Genomic DNA, 20,206 nt, shown 5'->3' on the forward strand with positions numbered 1-20,206 from the left:
ATATTTTACAGTGACTCTTTAGTCTTGTGGCTCCATGAGGAAACTCCTTTAAACTTTAAAAAAGGCTGTCATACATTGCTTCACTTATGCCCTAAAATAAATGTGTTCATATGAGCAGGAATATTGTGTATATATATATTTGTTCATATGGGCAGAATATTGGCGGCAAACCGGCAACCCATGGTCCTCATCATACATTAGTAAAAATAAATAATTGCATGTCTTGTCATCAGGTGAATGATAATGGCAAGGATAAATAATCAACATCCTGTCTCCCCTTCTCCACCTCCTCTATCCGTGTCCCACTCCTACTCCGCCACCTCTGTCCCACTCCACCTCCTCCACCCCTGTCCCACTCCTCCATCCACCCTGTCCCACTCCTCCATCCACCCCTGTCCCACTCCTCCTCCATCCACCCTGTCCCACTCCCACTCCACCTCCTCCACCCCTGTCCCACACCTCCTCCATCCCTGTCCCACTCCTCCATCCCCCTGTCCCACTCCTCCATCCACCCCTGTCCCACTCCTCCTCCATCCACCCTGTCCCACTCCCACTCCACCTCCTCTACCCCTGTCCCACTCCTCCATCCACCTTGTCCCACTCCCACTCCATCTCCTCCACCCCTGTCCCATACCTCCTCCGCCCTGTCCCACTCCTCCTCCTCCCTGTCCCACCCTTCCTCCACCTCCTCCTCCCTGTCCCACCCCTCCTCCACCCATCTCTCCTCCTCCACCTCCTCTTCCCTGTCTCACCCCTTCTCCACCCATCTCTCCTCCCCCCTCGTCCACCTCCTCCTCCCTGTCCCACCCCTCCTCCACCCATCTCTCCTCCCCCCTCGTCTACCCACTTCTCCCTGTCCCACCCCTCCTCCACCCATCTCTCCTCCCCCACTCGTCCACGTCCTCTATCCCTGTCCCACCCCTTCTCCACCCATCTCTCCTCCCCCCCTCCTCCACCTCCTCTTCCCTGTCTCACCCCTTCTCCACCCATCTCTCCTCCCCCCTCGTCTACCTCCTCCACCCCTGTCCCACCCCTCCTCCACCCATCTCTCCTCCCCCCTCGTCCACCTCGTCCACCCCTGTCCCATCCCTCCACCCCTCCTCTCACCTCCACTCTGCCTCCACGTGATGACTCTCATAGCGTTGCTCCACCTCCCCCACGGTCAGGTCTGGATGGAGCCAGTGGAGCTCGTCTGACTTGAGGTGCTTCAGCAGCAGACCATAGCAGCCTTTATACTGGATGTTAGGGCCCAGCCTACCACTGGTCAGGATAGACTGCACTATAGCCTGGAGGAGAGAGACCAGTACGGAGACAGTCACAGTTAAAAGGATACCACTGGTCAGGATAGACTGCACTATAGCCTGGAGGAGAGAGACCAGTATGGAGACCAGGATACCACTGGTCAGTATGGGGACAAAGGATACCACTGGTCAGGATAGACTGGACTATAGACTATAACTAAGTGACTTCTGTGTCGAATTGACGATAAATAAATGATATGTCTTATTACAAACAACTGCAGTTCACATATCCATATCCAACTCCCAAGGGGTTGTACACATCATGAACAGTAGCACACTTCATTTCCTACAACAGATCTTCAATCAATCCATCCATCCTATCAATCAAAAAGTCAATCAATCAACTCATCAACCAATCAAATGTATTTACGTTTGTCAAATGTATTTATGTATATCAAATGTATTTATGTATATCAAATGTATTTATGTATATCAAATGTATTTATGTATATCAAATCTATATCAAATGTATTTATGTATATCAAATGTATTTATGTATATCAAATGTATTTATGTATATCAAATGTATTTATGAATATCAAATGTATTTATGTTAATCAAATGTATTTATGTATATCAAATTAATTTATGTATATCAAAGTATTTATGTATATCAAATGTATTTCTAAATCCCTTTTGACGTCAACAGCTGGTGAAAGCGTAGTTAATCACCCTGATCTTCCAGGAGCTGTCACATTTCACCAGTTTGAAGTTCTTCCCCAGGGTGTTGTTGGTGGAAAAACAGACTTTGAGGATCTTGGTGGGTCCTCCCTCCCCGCTGAAGGGGCTCTGTTGTGGGCCGTCGTTGTGGCCGGGGCTGGGTAGCCTCCAGGACAAAGTGGTAGTGTCTCCCTGCATCACCTCGTACATTCTCACGGTAGAGAGAATGATAACGTCATACTGATGTCATACCTGGGGAGAGGGCGAGAGAGGGAGAGAGAAAGAGGAGGGGGGAGAGAGAGAAAGAGGAGGGGGAGAGAGAGAAAGAGGAGGGGGGAGAGAGAGGGACAGGGGGGGGGTTATGCCAGCATCCCTAGTTTGAGACAGAGAGGGTGGTCAGTCAGAAAGATACCAGGTAACTTTCCCACTGGATCAATCCAGTCAAACCCCTTGCAGAACTTAAATTCAGCCGTGACATGATTTATATAGTAATAATGCTATGCGGTGTACTGTAGTATCAGATGTGGTTTTGACTCACTTTACAGTTGATTTACAGATGTGATCTACTGATATAGCCCAACATTCCTGTCTTTCACTTCATGTGAAGGCCTGTATAAATCACAAGGTAAACTCGAAGCGGCACGACGTGTCGGCCTACACACACCACGTTCACTATCTATTCTACTGTAGCAGACAAGATAATGCTATGTAAAACCATTTGTCTCAGTAGGAGAACACTCTGAAAAAATGGTTCCAGATAGAACCCTTTCAGGTGAGATATAAAAAAAAACGTTTTGATTACTAATCAAGTAGCAACCTTTCAGAGGTTCTATGTGGGACCAGAGGTTCTATGTGGAACCATATGTTCTATGTAGATGGGTTCTATGTGGAACCATATGTTCTATGTGGAACCATATGTTCTATGTGGAACCATATGTTCTATGTGGAACAAGATGTTCTATGTGGAGAGGTTCTATGTGGAACCAAAAAGGGTTCAATATGATCCGAAAAGAGGTTTCTCCTACAGGTGACATATGGTTGTATATGGCACTCTTCGTTTCGGAGCGTGTTCTGAATAAAAACCAACCAACTTCTGTTGATTTTCTTCAGAATTCATTTATAAATACAAACGTAACAAACAACATCGAACAACATTTCAAACCCTGAAGTGTTGAACCTTTAAGCCGTACTTGACATAATACCAATGACAGTAACAACATGAACTTGTTTAACCACAAACTGTAAAGGATAAACACCAGAGAAATCCCCAACTCCAAACTATCAGACCTTTAACATGACACGAGGAGTGAGGACAAAAGGGGTCAGCCTGTTTTCTTAGCTCTCTCAATAATATGTCACGCAACAAGCATACTTCACCCCGCTTCATTTTATCTACAGTGTGTCCTAAGGAATGGGGGTGGGGGGAGGGGGCGGGGTCAACACAGTAGGGAATTGCGATATTATTTTTGACGATATTATATCGATTCTGTGACTTTCTATGGAGAAAACAAATGTTGTTCTGTAGTTAGCGCTAGTCGGCTGTACCTGCGCCAAAACTCTGCTATCTCTCCTTCTATAGCTTGGCCTGAATCTTATTTTTCAATGGTACCTCAACTCCCACAAACAGTACCTCTATATTCTAGATGTTCCTGCCACGAACAATATCTCTATATACTGTATGTTCCTGCCACAAACAGTATCTATATATTCTAAACTCAAGGCAAAAGAAACAGCTGCACATCTAAAAATTTAGGAATTTCCAAACTAACTGGCTGACTGACTGACAAACTGACTGGCTGGCTGGCACTGGCTGGCTGACTGACTGGCTGGCTGACTGGCTGGCTGGCTGGCTGACTGGCTGAATGGCTGGCTGACTAACTGGATGGGGAAAAAGGTGTGGGGTCTGAGCCTTGGTTAAACTGGAGTGTAAGTAAAAAGGAAAGTCAAACATATCCTAACAAAAGTACTCTCACGTACTAGTAAGTACAGCCCTACTTTTGACTTCTGTCACTTACAGTAGCAGTAAGTATAGGCCTACTTCTGTCACTTACAGTAGTAGTAAGTATAGCCCTACTTCTCACTTACAGAAGTAGTAAGTATAGCCCTACTTCTGTCACTTACAGTAGGAGTAAGTATAGCCCTACTTCTCACTTACAGAAGTAGTAAGTATAGCCCTACTTCTGTCACTTACAGTAGTGGTAAGTAAAGCCCTAATTCTGTCACTTACAGTAGTAGTAAGTATAGCCCTACTTCCCTCACTTACAGTAGTGGTAAGTAAAGCCCTAATTCTGTCACTTACAGTAGTGGTAGGTATAGCCCTACTTCTCACTTACAGTAGTAGTTAGCATAGCCCTACTTCTCACTTACAGTAGTAGTAAGTATAGCCCTACTTCTCACTTACAGTAGTAGTAAGTATAGCCCTACTTCTCATTTACAGTATTAGTAAGTATAGCCCTACTTCTGTCACTTACAGTAGTAGTAAGTATAGCCCTACTTCTGTCATTTACAGTAGTAGTAGTAAGTCTAACCCTACTTCTGTCACTTACAGTAGTGGTAAGTAAAACCCTAATTCTGTCACTTACAGTAGTAGTAAGTATAGCCCTACTTCTGTCACTTACAGTAGTGGTAAGTAAAGCCCTAATTCTGTCACTTACAGTAGTAGTAGGTATAGCCCTACTTCTCACTTACAGTAGTAGTAAGTATAGCCCTACTTCTCACTTACAGTAGTAGTAAGTATAGCCCTACTTCTCACTTACAGTAGTAGTAAGTATAGCCCTACTTCTCACTTACAGTAGTAGTAAGTATAGCCCTACTTCTCACTTACAGTAGTAGTAAGTATAGCCCTACTTCTCACTTACAATAGTGGTAAGTATAGCCCTACTTATGTCACTTACAGTAGTAGTAAGTATAGCCCTTCTTCTGTCACTTAAAGTAGTAGTAAGTAACGCCCTACTTCTGTCAATTACAGTAGGAGTAAGTATAGCCCTACTTCTGTCACTTACAGTATTGGTAAGTATAGGCCTACTTTTCACTTACAGTATTGGTAAGTATAGCCCGACTTCTCACTTACAGTAGTGGTAAGTATAGCCCTACTTCTGACTTACAGTAGTAGTAAGTATAGCCCTACTTCTGTCACTTACAGTAGTAGTAGGTATAGCCCTACTTCTCTCACTTACAGTAGAGGTACGTATAGCCCGACTTCTCACTTACAGTAGTGGTAAGTATAGCCCTACTTCTGACTTACAGTAGTAGTAAGTATAGCCCTACTTCTGTCACTTACAGTAGTAGTAAGTATAGCCCTACTTCTCTCACTTACAGTAGAGGTACGTATAGCCCTACTTCTCACTTACAGTAGTAGTAAGTATAGCCCTACTTCTCTCACATAGTAGTAAGTAACGCCCTACTTCTGTCACTTACAGTAGTAGTAAGTATAGCCCTACTTCTCTCACTTACAGTAGAGGTACGTATAGCCCTACTTCCGTCACTTACAGTAGTAGTAAGTAACTCCCTACTTCTGTCACTTACAGTAGTAGTAAGTATAGCCCTACTTCTCTCACTTACAGTAGAGGTACGTATAGCCCTACTTCTCACTTACAGTAGTAGTAAGTATAGCCCTACTTCTGTCACTTACAGTAGTAGTAAGTAACGCCCTACTTCTGTCACTTACAGTAGAGGTACGTATAGCCCTACTTCTGTCACTTACAGTAGTAGTAAGTAAAGCCCTACTTCTGTCACTTACAGAAGTAGTAAGTATAGCCCTACTTCTCTCACTTACAGTAGAGGTATGTATAGCCCTACTTCTCTCACTTACAGTAGTAGTAAGTATAGCCCTACTTCTGTCACTTACAGTAGTAGTAAGTATAGCCCTACTTCTGTCACTTACAGTAGCAGTAAGTAACGCTCTACTTCTCTCACTTACAGTAGAGGCACGTATAGCCCTACTTCTGTCACTTACAGTAGTAGTAAGTATAGCCCTACTTCTGTCACTTACAGTAGTAGTAAGTATAGCCCTACTTCTCTCACTTACAGTAGTAGTAAGTATAGCCCTACTTCTCTCACTTAGAGTAGTAGTAACTATAGCCCTACTTCTCACTTACAGTAGTAGTAAGTCTAGCCCTACTTCTGTCACTTACAGTAGTAGTAAGTCTAGCCATACTTCTCACTTACAGTAGTAGTAAGTAACGGCCTACTTCTGTCACTTACAGTAGTGGTAAGTATAGCCCTACTTCTCACTTACAGTAGTAGTAAGTATAGCCCTACTTCTCTCACTTACAGTAGTAGTAAGTAACGCCCTACTTCTGTCACTTACAGTAGTAGTAAGTATAGCCCTACTTCTCACTTACAGTAGTAGTAAGTATAGCCCTACTTCTCACTTACAGTAGTGGTAAGTATAGCCCTACTTCTCACTTACAGTAGTAGAAAGTATAGCCCTACTTCTCTCACTTACAGTAGTAGTAAGTATAGCCCTACTTCTCTCACTTACAGTAGTAGTAAGTAACGCCCTACTTCTGTCACTTACAGTAGTAGTAAGTATGGCCCTACTTCTGTCACTTACAGTAGTAGTAAGTATAGCCCTACTTCTCACTTACAGTAGTAGTAAGTATAGCCCTACTTCTGTCACTTACAGTAGTAGTAAGTTTAGCCCTAGTTCTGTCACTTACAGTAGTAGTAAGTATAGCCCTACTTCTCTCACTTACAGTAGTAGTAAGTAACGCCCTACTTCTCACTTACAGTAGTAGTAAGTAACGCCCTACTTCTGTCACTTACAGTAGTGGTAAGTATAGCCCTACTTCTCACTTACAATAGTAGTAAGTATAACCCTACGCCTCTCACTTACAGTAGTGGTAAGTATAGCCCTACTTCTGACTTACAGTAGTAGTAAGTATAGCCCTACTTCTCTCACTTACAGTAGAGGTACGTATAGCCCTACTTCTCACTTACAGTAGTAGTAAGTATAGCACTACTTCTCTCATATAGTAGTAAGTAACGCCCTACTTCTGTCACTTACAGTAGTAGTAAGTATAGCCCTACTTCTCTCACTTACAGTAGAGGTACGTATAGCCCTACTTCCGTCACTTACAGTAGTAGTAAGTAACTCCCTACTTCTGTCACTTACAGTAGTAGTAAGTATAGCCCTACTTCTCTCACTTACAGTAGAGGTACGTATAGCCCTACTTCTCACTTACAGTAGTAGTAAGTATAGCCCTACTTCTGTCACTTACAGTAGTAGTAAGTAACGCCCTACTTCTGTCACTTACAGTAGAGGTACGTATAGCCCTACTTCTGTCACTTACAGTAGTAGTAAGTAAAGCCCTACTTCTGTCACTTACAGAAGTAGTAAGTATAGCCCTACTTCTCTCACTTACAGTAGAGGTATGTATAGCCCTACTTCTCTCACTTACAGTAGTAGTAAGTATAGCCCTACTTCTGTCACTTACAGTAGTAGTAAGTATAGCCCTACTTCTGTCACTTACAGTAGCAGTAAGTAACGCTCTACTTCTCTCACTTACAGTAGAGGTACGTATAGCCCTACTTCTGTCACTTACAGTAGTAGTAAGTATAGCCCTACTTCTGTCACTTACAGTAGTAGTAAGTATAGCCCTACTTCTCTCACTTACAGTAGTAGTAAGTATAGCCCTACTTCTCTCACTTAGAGTAGTAGTAACTATAGCCCTACTTCTCACTTACAGTAGTAGTAAGTCTAGCCCTACTTCTGTCACTTACAGTAGTAGTAAGTCTAGCCATACTTCTCACTTACAGTAGTAGTAAGTAACGGCCTACTTCTGTCACTTACAGTAGTGGTAAGTATAGCCCTACTTCTCACTTACAGTAGTAGTAAGTATAGCCCTACTTCTCTCACTTACAGTAGTAGTAAGTAACGCCCTACTTCTGTCACTTACAGTAGTAGTAAGTATAGCCCTACTTCTCACTTACAGTAGTAGTAAGTATAGCCCTACTTCTCACTTACAGTAGTGGTAAGTATAGCCCTACTTCTCACTTACAGTAGTAGAAAGTATAGCCCTACTTCTCTCACTTACAGTAGTAGTAAGTATAGCCCTACTTCTCTCACTTACAGTAGTAGTAAGTAACGCCCTACTTCTGTCACTTACAGTAGTAGTAAGTATGGCCCTACTTCTGTCACTTACAGTAGTAGTAAGTATAGCCCTACTTCTCACTTACAGTAGTAGTAAGTATAGCCCTACTTCTGTCACTTACAGTAGTAGTAAGTTTAGCCCCTAGTTCTGTCACTTACAGTAGTAGTAAGTATAGCCCTACTTCTCTCACTTACAGTAGTAGTAAGTAGCAGCCCTACTTCTCACTTACAGTAGTAGTAAGTAACGCCCTACTTCTGTCACTTACAGTAGTGGTAAGTATAGCCCTACTTCTCACTTACAATAGTAGTAAGTATAACCCTACACCTCTCACTTACAGTAGTGGTAAGTATAGCCCTACTTCTGACTTACAGTAGTAGTAAGTATAGCCCTACTTCTCTCACTTACAGTAGAGGTACGTATAGCCCTACTTCTCACTTACAGTAGTAGTAAGTATAGCACTACTTCTCTCATATAGTAGTAAGTAACGCCCTACTTCTGTCACTTACAGTAGTAGTAAGTATAGCCCTACTTCTCTCACTTACAGTAGAGGTACGTATAGCCCTACTTCCGTCACTTACAGTAGTAGTAAGTAACGCCCTACTTCTGTCACTTACAGTAGTAGTAAGTATAGTCCTACTTCTCTCACTTACAGTAGAGGTACGTATAGCCCTACTTCTCACTTACAGTAGTAGTAAGTATAGCCCTACTTCTGTCACTTACAGTAGTAGTAAGTAACGCCCTACTTCTGTCACTTACAGTAGAGGTACGTATAGCCCTACTTCTGTCACTTACAGTAGTAGTAAGTATAGCCCTACTTCTGTCACTTACAGAAGTAGTAAGTATAGCCCTACTTCTCTCACTTACAGTAGAGGTATGTATAGCCCTACTTCTCTCACTTACAGTAGTAGTAAGTATAGCCCTACTTCTGTCACTTACAGTAGTAGTAAGTCTAGCCATACTTCTCACTTACAGTAGTAGTAAGTAACGGCCTACTTCTGTCACTTACAGTAGTGGTAAGTATAGCCCTACTTCTCACTTACAGTAGTAGTAAGTATAGCCCTACTTCTCTCACTTACAGTAGTAGTAAGTAACGCCCTACTTCTGTCACTTACAGTAGTAGTAAGTATAGCCCTACTTCTGTCACTTACAGAAGTGGTAAGTATAGCCCTACTTCTCTCACTTACAGTAGAGGTATGTATAGCCCTACTTCTCTCACTTACAGTAGTAGTAAGTATAGCCCTACTTCTGTCACTTACAGTAGTAGTAAGTATAGCCCTACTTCTGTCACTTACAGTAGCAGTAAGTAACGCTCTACTTCTCTCACTTACAGTAGTAGTAAGTATAGCCCTACTTCTCTCACTTAGAGTAGTAGTAACTATAGCCCTACTTCTCACTTACAGTAGTAGTAAGTCTAGCCCTACTTCTGTCACTTACAGTAGTAGTAAGTCTAGCCATACTTCTCACTTACAGTAGTAGTAAGTAACGGCCTACTTCTGTCACTTACAGTAGTGGTAAGTATAGCCCTACTTCTCACTTACAGTAGTAGTAAGTATAGCCCTACTTCTCTCACTTACAGTAGTAGTAAGTAACGCCCTACTTCTGTCACTTACAGTAGTAGTAAGTATAGCCCTACTTCTCACTTACAGTAGTAGTAAGTATAGCCCTACTTCTCACTTACAGCAGTGGTAAGTATAGCCCTACTTCTCACTTACAGTAGTAGAAAGTATAGCCCTACTTCTCTCACTTACAGTAGTAGTAAGTATAGCCCTACTTCTCTCACTTACAGTAGTAGTAAGTAACGCCCTACTTCTGTCACTTACAGTAGTAGTAAGTATGGCCCTACTTCTGTCACTTACAGTAGTAGTAAGTATAGCCCTACTTCTCACTTACAGTAGTAGTAAGTATAGCCCTACTTCTGTCACTTACAGTAGTAGTAAGTTTAGCCCTAGTTCTGTCACTTACAGTAGTAGTAAGTATAGCCCTACTTCTCTCACTTACAGTAGTAGTAAGTAACGCCCTACTTCTCACTTACAGTAGTAGTAAGTAACGCCCTACTTCTGTCACTTACAGTAGTGGTAAGTATAGCCCTACTTCTCACTTACAATAGTAGTAAGTATAACCCTACACCTCTCACTTACAGTAGTGGTAAGTATAGCCCTACTTCTGACTTACAGTAGTAGTAAGTATAGCCCTACTTCTCTCACTTACAGTAGAGGTACGTATAGCCCTACTTCTCACTTACAGTAGTAGTAAGTATAGCACTACTTCTCTCATATAGTAGTAAGTAACGCCCTACTTCTGTCACTTACAGTAGTAGTAAGTATAGCCCTACTTCTCTCACTTACAGTAGAGGTACGTATAGCCCTACTTCCGTCACTTACAGTAGTAGTAAGTAACGCCCTACTTCTGTCACTTACAGTAGTAGTAAGTATAGTCCTACTTCTCTCACTTACAGTAGAGGTACGTATAGCCCTACTTCTCACTTACAGTAGTAGTAAGTATAGCCCTACTTCTGTCACTTACAGTAGTAGTAAGTAACGCCCTACTTCTGTCACTTACATTAGAGGTACGTATAGCCCTACTTCTGTCACTTACAGTAGTAGTAAGTATAGCCCTACTTCTGTCACTTACAGAAGTAGTAAGTATAGCCCTACTTCTGTCACTTACAGTAGTAGTAAGTAACGCCCTACTTCTGTCACTTACAGTAGAGGTACGTATAGCCCTACTTCTGTCACTTACAGTAGTAGTAAGTATAGCCCTACTTCTGTCACTTACAGAAGTGGTAAGTATAGCCCTACTTCTCTCACTTACAGTAGAGGTATGTATAGCCCTACTTCTCTCACTTACAGTAGTAGTAAGTATAGCCCTACTTCTGTCACTTACAGTAGTAGTAAGTATAGCCCTACTTCTGTCACTTACAGTAGCAGTAAGTAACGCTCTACTTCTCTCACTTACAGTAGAGGTACATATAGCCCTACTTCTGTCACTTACAGAAGTAGTAAGTATAGCCCTACTTCTCACTTACAGTAGTGGTAGGTATAGCCCTACTTCTCACTTACAGTAGAGGTACGTATAGCCCTACTTCTGTCATGTACAGTAGTAGTAAGTATAGCCCTACTTCTCACTTACAGTAGTGGTAGGTATAGCCCTACTTCTCACTTACAGTAGTGGTAGGTATAGCCCTACTTCTCACTTACAGTAGTGGTAAGTATAACCCTACTTCTCTCACTTACAGTAGAGTTACGTATAGCCCTACTTCTCTCACTTACAGTAGTAGTAAGTATAGCCCTACTTCTCACTTACAGTAGTAGTAGGTATAGCCCTACTTCTCACTTACAGTAGTGGTAGGTATAGCCCTACTTCTCACTTACAGTAGTGGTAAGTATAGCCCTACTTCTCATTTGCAGTAGTAGTAGGTATAGCCCTACTTCTCTCACGTAGTAGTAAGTATAGCCCTACTTCTGTCACTTACAGTAGTTGTAAGTATAGCCCTACTTCTGTCACTTACAGTAGTACTAAGTATAGCCCTACTTCTCTCACTTACAGTAGAGGTACGTATAGCCCTACTTCTCTCACTTACAGTAGTAGTAAGTGTAGCCCTACTTCTCTCACATAGTAGTAAGTATAACCCTACTTCTCTCACATAGTAGTAAGTATAGCCCTACTTCTCTTACTTACAGTAGTAGTAAGTGTAGCCCTACTTCTCTCACATAGTAGTAAGTATAACCCTACTTCTCTCACATAGTAGTAAGTATAGCCCTACTTCTCACTTACAGTAGTGGTAAGTATAGCCCTACTTCTCATTTGCAGTAGTAGTAGGTATAGCCCTACTTCTCTCACGTAGTTGTAAGTATAACCCTACTTCTCTCACGTAGTAGTAAGTATAGGCCTACTTCTGTCACTTACAGTAGTAGTAAGTATAGCCCTACTTCTGTCACTTACAGTATTAGTAAGTATAGCCCTACTTCTCACTTACAGTAGTAGTAAGTATAGCCCTACTTCTGTCACTTACAGTAGTAGTAAGTCTAGCCATACTTCTCACTTACAGTAGTAGTAAGTAACGGCCTACTTCTGTCACTTACAGTAGTGGTAAGTATAGCCCTACTTCTCACTTACAGTAGTAGTAAGTATAGCCCTACTTCTCTCACTTACAGTAGAGGTATGCATAGCCCTACTTCTCTCACTTACAGTAGTAGTAAGTATAGCCCTACTTCTGTCACTTACAGTAGTAGTAAGTATAGCCTACTTCTGTCACTTACAGTAGCAGTAAGTAACTCTCTACTTCTCTCACTTACAGTAGAGGTACGTATAGCCCTACTTCTGTCACTTACAGTAGTAGTAAGTATAGCCCTACTTCTGTCACTTACAGTAGTAGTAAGTATAGCCCTACTTCTGTCACTTACAGTATTAGTAAGTATAGCCCTACTTCTCACTTACAGTAGTAGTAAGTATAGCCCTACTTCTGTCACTTACAGTAGTTGTAAGTCTAGCCATACTTCTCACTTACAGTAGTAGTAAGTAACGGCCTACTTCTGTCACTTACAGTAGTGGTAAGTATAGCCCTACTTCTCACTTACAGTAGTAGTAAGTATAGCCCTACTTCTCTCACTTACAGTAGTAGTAAGTAACGCCCTACTTCTGTCACTTACAGTAGTAGTAAGTATAGCCCTACTTCTCACTTACAGTAGTAGTAAGTATAGCCCTACTTCTCACTTACAGTAGTGGTAAGTATAGCCCTACTTCTCACTTACAGTAGTAGTAAGTATAGCCCTACTTCTCTCACTTACAGTAGTAGTAAGTAACGCCCTACTTCTGTCACTTACAGTAGTAGTAAGTATGGCCCTACTTCTGTCACTTACAGTAGTAGTAAGTATAGCCCTACTTCTCACTTACAGTAGTAGTAAGTATAGCCCTACTTCTGTCACTTACAGTAGTAGTAAGTATAGCCCTAGTTCTGTCACTTACAGTAGTGGTAAGTATAGCCCTACTTCTCACTTACAATAGTAGTAAGTATAACCCTACACCTCTCACTTACAGTAGTGGTAAGTATAGCCCTACTTCTGTCACTTACAGTATTGGTAAGTATAGCCCTACTTCTGTCACTTACAGTAGTAGAAAGTATAGCCCTACTTCTCACTTACAGTAGTGGTAAGTATAGCCCTACTTCTGTCACTTACAGTAGTGGTAAGTATAGCCCTACTTCTGTCACTTACAGTATTGGTAAGTATAGCCCTACTTCTGTCACTTACAGTAGTAGTAAGTATAGCCCTACTTCTGTCAACTACCGTAGTAGTAAGTATAGCCCTACTTCTCTCACTTACAGTATAGGTACGTATAGCCCTACTTCTGTCATTTACAGTAGTAGTAAGTATAGCCCTACTTCTGTCACTTACAGTAGTAGTAAGTATAGCCCGACTTCACTCACTTACAGTGGTAGTAAGTATAGCCCTACTTCTATCACTTACAGTAGAGGTACGTATAGCCCTACTTCTCTCACTTACAGTAGTAGTAAGTATAGCCCTACTTCTCACTTACAGTAGTAGTAAGTCTAATCCTACTTCTCTCACTTACAGTAGAGGTACGTATAGCCCTACTTCTGTCATTTACAGTAGTAGTAAGTATAGCCCTACTTCTCACTTACAGTAGTGGTAGGTATATCCCTACTTCTCACTTACCTCCTACTGGTCAATACACCTCACCAGAAAAACACCCCTAGTATTGCTTGTAGTCGCAACTACACAGTACGCACCTTAGTATGTCTTCCCATATTATTATCTCTGTTATTTTATCGCTCCATAACTGAGGACCTGGTTTATGTCTGTCTGTCTGTTAAGTCTGTGGTGTCGTAGTGCAGAGCAGAGCTGGGTGTGTCTCGGTCTTTGTGTTCTCAAAGCTTCAGCTGTTGTTGGAGAGGGGTACTGTTTTGTTAGCCTGAGGCTCTGAATTCCTCAACTAGGGCCCCGTGCATGTCTCTCACTCTGATTGTGTGTGATGAGCCTGGGAGACACTCCCCACACTGTAGCTAAAACCTAGCACCACCCACCACCTGGGTGTGTGGGAAGGAGGTATGGAGGGAGGGAGGTATGGAGGGAGGGAGATATGGAGGGAGGGAGATATGGAGGGAGGGAGGTATGTAGGGAGGGAGGTATGTAGGGAGGGAGGTATGGAGGGAGGGAGGGATGGAGGTATGGAGGGAGGGAGGTATGGAGGGAGGGAGATATGGAGGGAGGAAGGTATGGAGGGAGGGAGGGAGGTATGGAGGGAGGGAGGTATGGAGGGAGGGAGATATGGAGGGAGGGAGGGAGGGATGTAGGGAGGGAGGTATGGAGGGAGATATGGAGGGAAGTATGGAGGGGGGAGGGAGGTATGGAGGGAGGGAGATATGGAGGGAGGGAGGTATGGAGGGAGGGAGGGATGTAGGGAGGGAGGGAGATATTGAGGGAGGGAGGTATGTAGGGAGGGAGGGAGGGAGGTATGGAGGGAGGGAGGGATGGATGGAGGTATGGAGGGAGGGAGGTATGGAGGGAGGGAGGGAGGTATGGAGGGAGGGAGGGAGGTATGGAGGGAGGGAGGTATGGAGGGAGGGAGATATGGAGGGAGGGATGTAGGGAGGGAGGTATGGAGGGGGGAGGGAGATATGGAGGGAGGGAGGTATGGAGGGAGGGAGGGAGGTATGGAGGGAGGGAGATATGGAGGGAGGGAGGTATGTAGGGAGGGAGGGAGGGATGTAGGGAGGGAGGTATGGAGGGAGGGAGGTATGGAGGGAGGGAGTTTTGGAGGGAGGGAGATATGGAGGGAGGGAGGGAGGTATGTAGGGAGGGAGGTATGTAGGGAGGGAGGTATGTAGGGAGGGAGGGAGGGAGGGAGGGAGGGATGGAGGGAGGGAGGTATGGAGGGAGGGAGGGTTGTAGGGAGGGAGGGATGTAGGGAGGGAGGTATGGAGGGAGGGAGATATGGAGGGAGGGAGGTATGGAGGGAGGGAGGGAGGTATGGAGGGAGGGAGATATGGAGGGAGGGAGGTATGTAGGGAGGGATGTAGGGAGGGAGATATGGAGGGAGGGAGATATGGAGGGAGGGAGGTATGTAGGGAGGGAGGGAGGTATGGAGGGAGGGAGATATAGAGGGAGGGATGTAGGGAGGGAGGTATGGAGGGGGAGGGAGATATGGAGGGAGGGAGGTATGGAGGGAGGGAGGGAGGTATGGAGGGAGGGAGATATGGAGGGAGGGAGGTATGTAGGGAGGGAGGGAGGGATGTAGGGAGGGAGGTATGGAGGGAGGGAGGTATGTAGGGAGGGAGGGAGGTATGTAGGGAGGGAGGTATGTAGGGAGGGAGGGAGGGAGGGAGGGAGGGAGGGATGGAGGTATGGAGGGAGGGAGGTATGGAGGGAGGGAGATATGGAGGGAGGGAGGTATGTAGGGAGGGAGGGAGGTAAGGAGGGAGCGAGGTATGGAGGGAGGGAGATATGGAGGGAGGGAGGTATGGAGGGAGGGAGGTATGTAGGGAGGGAGGGATGTAGGGAGGTATGGAGGGAGGGAGATATGGAGGGAGGGAGGTATGGAGGGAGGGAGGGAGGTATGGAGGAGGGAGATATGGAGGGAGGGAGGTATGTAGGGAGGGATGTAGGGGAGGGAGATATGGAGGGAGGGAGATATGGAGGGAGGGAGGGAGGTATGTAGGGAGGGAGGGAGGTATGGAGGGAGGGAGATATAGAGGGAGGGAGATATGGAGGGAGGGAGGGAGGTATGGAGGGAGGGGTGGAGGTATGGAGGGAGCGAGGTATGGTGGGAGGGAGATATGTAGGGAGGGAGATATGTAGGGAGGGAGGGAGGGAGGTATGGAGGGAGCGAGGTATGGAGGGAGGGAGATATGGAGGAGGGAGGGAGGGATGTAGGGAGGGAGGGAGGGAGGGAGGGAGGGAGGGAGGGAGGGAGGGAGATATGGAGGGAGGGAGGTATGGAGGGAGGGAGGGAGGTATGGAGGGAGGGAGATATGGAGGGAGGGAGGTATGTAGGGAGGGAGGGATGTAGGGAGGGAGGTATGGAGGGAGGGAGATATGGAGGGAGGGAGGTATGGAGGGAGGGAGATATGGAGGGAGGGAGGTATGGAGGGAGGGAGGTATGGAGGGAGGGAGGTATGGAGGTATGGAGGGAGGGAGATATGTAGGGAGGGAGGGAGGTATGTAGGGAGGGAGGGAGGGTTGGATGGAGGTATGGAGGGAGGGAGATATGGAGGGAGGGAGGTATGTAGGGAGGGAGGGAGGTATGTAGGGAGGGTTGGATGGAGGTATGGAGGGAGGGAGATATGGAGGGAGGGATGGAGGGAAGTATGGAGGGAGGGAGATATGGAGGGAGAGATGGAGGGAAGTATGGAGGGAGGGAGAGAGGAATGGAGGGAGGGAGGGTCTAGAGGGGGCTGTTATCTACATTCCTAATGCTCATGTGAGAGCTGAGATACATATTTACGAATGGGTGGAAGCAGTGATAACTCAGTATTTCCTGTTCAGTCATTTTCATGGAATTGTTCATGTTTCAGAGCGTTTCGATAATGAATATTAGTAGTTGTACTGAGAAAAAGTTGGGGACTGCTTTGTGTTTTCTTTCCACATATTAGATATTCAACTGCTGATGAAGCATACAGAGGGGAAAAAGCCTTGTAATAATTGTTTGGGGGTAATATCAGGCTCTCAGAATACCCTACATAGCTGTATTTGGGGTTTTGACAATAATATCACATGGTACAGCAAAAAACAGCCTGTCAACACATCATACAAGTTTCCGTGAATCTCTTTACTTGTCCACAACCTCTCTCAGCATTGGGTAACAGTGGGTAACATTGGGTAACAGTGGGTAACATTGGGTAACAGTGGATAACATTGGGTAACAGTGGGTAACATTGATACAACCTCTCTCAGCATTGGGTAACAGTGGGTAACAGTGGGTAACATTAATACAACCCAAAACCCTGGTGTTGCAAGCGTCACGCTCTACCAACTGAGCCACACGGGACCCAATCTATTGTCAGATAAACATGCCTGTATTACTAGCAGACATACAGTGACAGGCTCTCTGATGCTGGTTAGATTGAGCTACAGCAACAGTGTCACGGTCGTCATATGAAAGAGACCAAGGTGCAGCGTGCGTATCGTTCCACATCTTTATTTATATGTGACTCTAAGCAATACATACAATAAACTATTTATGAAAATAAAAAACCCGTGACGAAGAGGTACAACATGCACTAACTCAAAATAATCTCCCACAAACACTAGTGGGGAAAAACAACAACTTAAATATGATCCCCAAGTAGAGACAACGATGACCAGCTGCCTCTAATTGGGAATCACACGAAAACCCCAACCTAGAAAAAAGAACCTAGAACACAACATAGAAAATTTAAACTAGACAAAAACCCCAACATAGAAAAAAGAAACTAGAACCAAACATAGAAATAAATAAACTAGACAAAAACCCCCAGTCACGCCCTGACCTACTCTACCATAGAAAAATGTGAGCTCTCTATGGTCAGGACGTGACAAACAGATCATCAATTGAGCTGGGAGACATCTCACACACACACACACACACACACACACACACACACACACACACACACACACACACACACACACACACACACCTGTCCTGCCCCTTCTTCTGACACACACACACTGACACCGTCGTGCCAGCACGTTAGTTGTTATGGAAACATGGCTCTCATGAGAGATCTTATCAGCCTGTGAGATACCGTAACTATTTCAACACAGACACCACACACTCTTGGAACAAAAGGTGCCGTCGAGAACCTAAAAGGCTTCTTTGGTTGTCCTCATAGGAGAACCCTTTAAATATTTTTTTTTGGTTCCAGGTAGAACCGTTTTGGTTCCAGGTAGAACCCTTTTCAGTTCCATATAGAACCTTTTTCGCAGAGGGCTCTACATGGAACCCAAACAAGTTCTACCTGGAACCAAACAGGGTTATACCTGGAACCAAACAGGGTTCTCCTATGAGGACAGCCGAAAAAGAAAAAAAATTCTAAGAGTGCAAAGACCACATGTAAAGTCGAACTGTCTGCTTGTCTTTGTCTACAACATGAACCAGGGGTCATGAGGTTCTGTTACCTGTCTATGTCTACAACGTTAACCAGTGGTCATGAGGTTCTGTTATCTGTCTATATCTACAACGTTAACCAGGGGTCATGAGGTTCTGTTATCTGTCTATATCTACAACATGAACCAGGGGTCATGACGTTCTGTTATCTGTCTATATCTACAACGTTAACCAGTGGTCATGAGGGTCTGTTATCTGTCTATGTCCAGAACATGAACCAGGGGTCATGAGGTTCTGTTACCTGTTTATATCTACAACGTTAACCAGTGGTCATGAGGTTCTGTTATCTGTCTATGTCTACAACGTTAACCAGTGGTCATGAGGTTCTGTTATCTGTCTATATCTACAACGTTAACCAGTGGTCATGAGGTTCTGTTATCTGTCTATATCTACAACGTTAACCAGTGGTCATGAGGTTCTGTTACCTGTCTATATCGACAACGTTAACCAGTGGTCATGAGGTTCTGTTATCTGTCTATGTCCAGAACATGAACCAGGGGTCATGAGGTTCTGTTATCTGTCTATGTCCAGAACATGAACCAGGGGTCATGAGGTTCTGTTATCTGTCTATGTCTACAACATGAACCAGGGGTCATGAGGTTCTGTTATCTGTCTATATCTACAACATGAACCAGGGGTCATGAGGTTCTGTTATCTGTCTATGTCTACAACATGAACCAGGGGTCATGAGGTTCTGTTACCTGTCTATGTCTACAACATGAACCAGTGGTCATGAGGTTCTGTTATCTGCTTCACACTGCTAAATCATATCTATATCCCAAATGGCACCCTAATCCCAATCTAGTGCCACATAGGGAAAAGTAGTTAACTATATAGGTGACGGATCCCCTTTCAAGCTTTGACATAAAACAATCTTAAATACAAATCTACAGCACATGAAAAAGGAACACATCATACTGCCTGTATATTCCACGATCCCGTTGCGATATTTTACTTAATTTCCCCAAACCATAGTTTTACGTTTTACTGTAACGTACACAAGTATAGTGAAATGCTTTCCTTTCAAGTGTTTTTTCTTTTTTTACAAACAATACAGTAATTAATAACAATGTACACTGAATAAAAAATATAAACGCAACATGCAACAGTTTAAAAGATTTTACTGAGTTACAGTTTATGTAAGGAAACCAGTCAATTGAAATAAATTCATTAGCTCCTAAGCTACGGATTTTACACGACTGGGAATACAGATATGCATCTGTTGGTCATAGATACCAGGCTGTTGACTGTGGCCTGTGGAATGTTGACCCACTCCTCTTCAATAACTGTGCGAAGTTGCTGGATATTAGCAACTGGAACACGTCGATCCAAAGCATCCCAAACATTCTCAACGGGAAGAACTGGGACGTTTTCAGTTTCTAGGAATTGTGTACAGATCCTTGTGACATGGGGCCGTGCGTTATCATGCATGTTTAAAATGGTGTAAAATAGTCATATGTTTGAAAAATTGAAGTTTTGGGATTTTTGAGGAATTTGTAATTCGCGCCACGCCTATCATTGGATATTGGAGCAGGTGTTCCCGCTAGCGGAACGTCTAGATGTAAGAGGTTAAACGGCTCAGACACGAGACGTATGTGGCAAGGTCTACAGACAATCACGAATTACAAAGGGAAAACCAGCCACATCGCGGTACCTACGTCTTGCTGCCAAACAAGCTAAATACCTTCTTCACCCGGTTTGCGGAAACCACAGTGCCACCGATGATGCCTGCTTCCAAGGACTGTGGGCTCTCGTTCTCCATGGCCGACGAGCAAGACATTTTTAGGAGTATTAAAACCTCTCTAGGGTATGTGGGACGAAATCGTCCCACCTAGTCAACAGCCAGTGGAATCGAGTGGCGCAATATTCAAATACCTTAGAAATGCTATTACTTCAATTTCTCAAATATATGACTATTTTACACCATTTTAAAGACAAGACTCTCGTTAATCTAACTACATTGTCCGATTTCAAAAAGGCTTTACCACGAAAGCAAAACATTAGATTATGTCAGGAGAGTACCCAGCCAGAAATAATCACACA

The 20,206-nt window shown here is 44.1% G+C and overlaps 1 protein-coding gene across 3 annotated transcripts in view; it reads right to left on the reverse strand.

Moving 5' to 3' along the window:
- LOC106571025 (protein-tyrosine kinase 2-beta) overlaps nucleotides 1–20,206 on the reverse strand; it is a 67,986-nt gene that overhangs the window by 38,721 nt on the left and 9,059 nt on the right. For 2 of the 3 annotated variants that reach the window (XM_045695528.1, XM_014143653.2), the window contains 2 exons: nucleotides 1,974–2,213; nucleotides 1,108–1,286 (listed from right to left, as the gene is read on the reverse strand). In XM_045695528.1, coding sequence (XP_045551484.1) covers nucleotides 1,108–1,286; nucleotides 1,974–2,171 — 377 coding nt within the window. In that variant the 5' untranslated portion in view covers nucleotides 2,172–2,213. Of the gene's footprint in view, nucleotides 1–1,107; nucleotides 1,287–1,973; nucleotides 2,214–13,805; nucleotides 13,945–20,206 lie in introns of those variants that run through there. The other variant, XM_045695529.1, reaches the window with a different exon arrangement.

Source organism: Salmo salar, chromosome ssa15 (genome assembly GCF_905237065.1).
Source record: "Salmo salar chromosome ssa15, Ssal_v3.1, whole genome shotgun sequence".
In the NCBI taxonomy this organism is placed as follows: domain Eukaryota; kingdom Metazoa; phylum Chordata; class Actinopteri; order Salmoniformes; family Salmonidae; genus Salmo; species Salmo salar.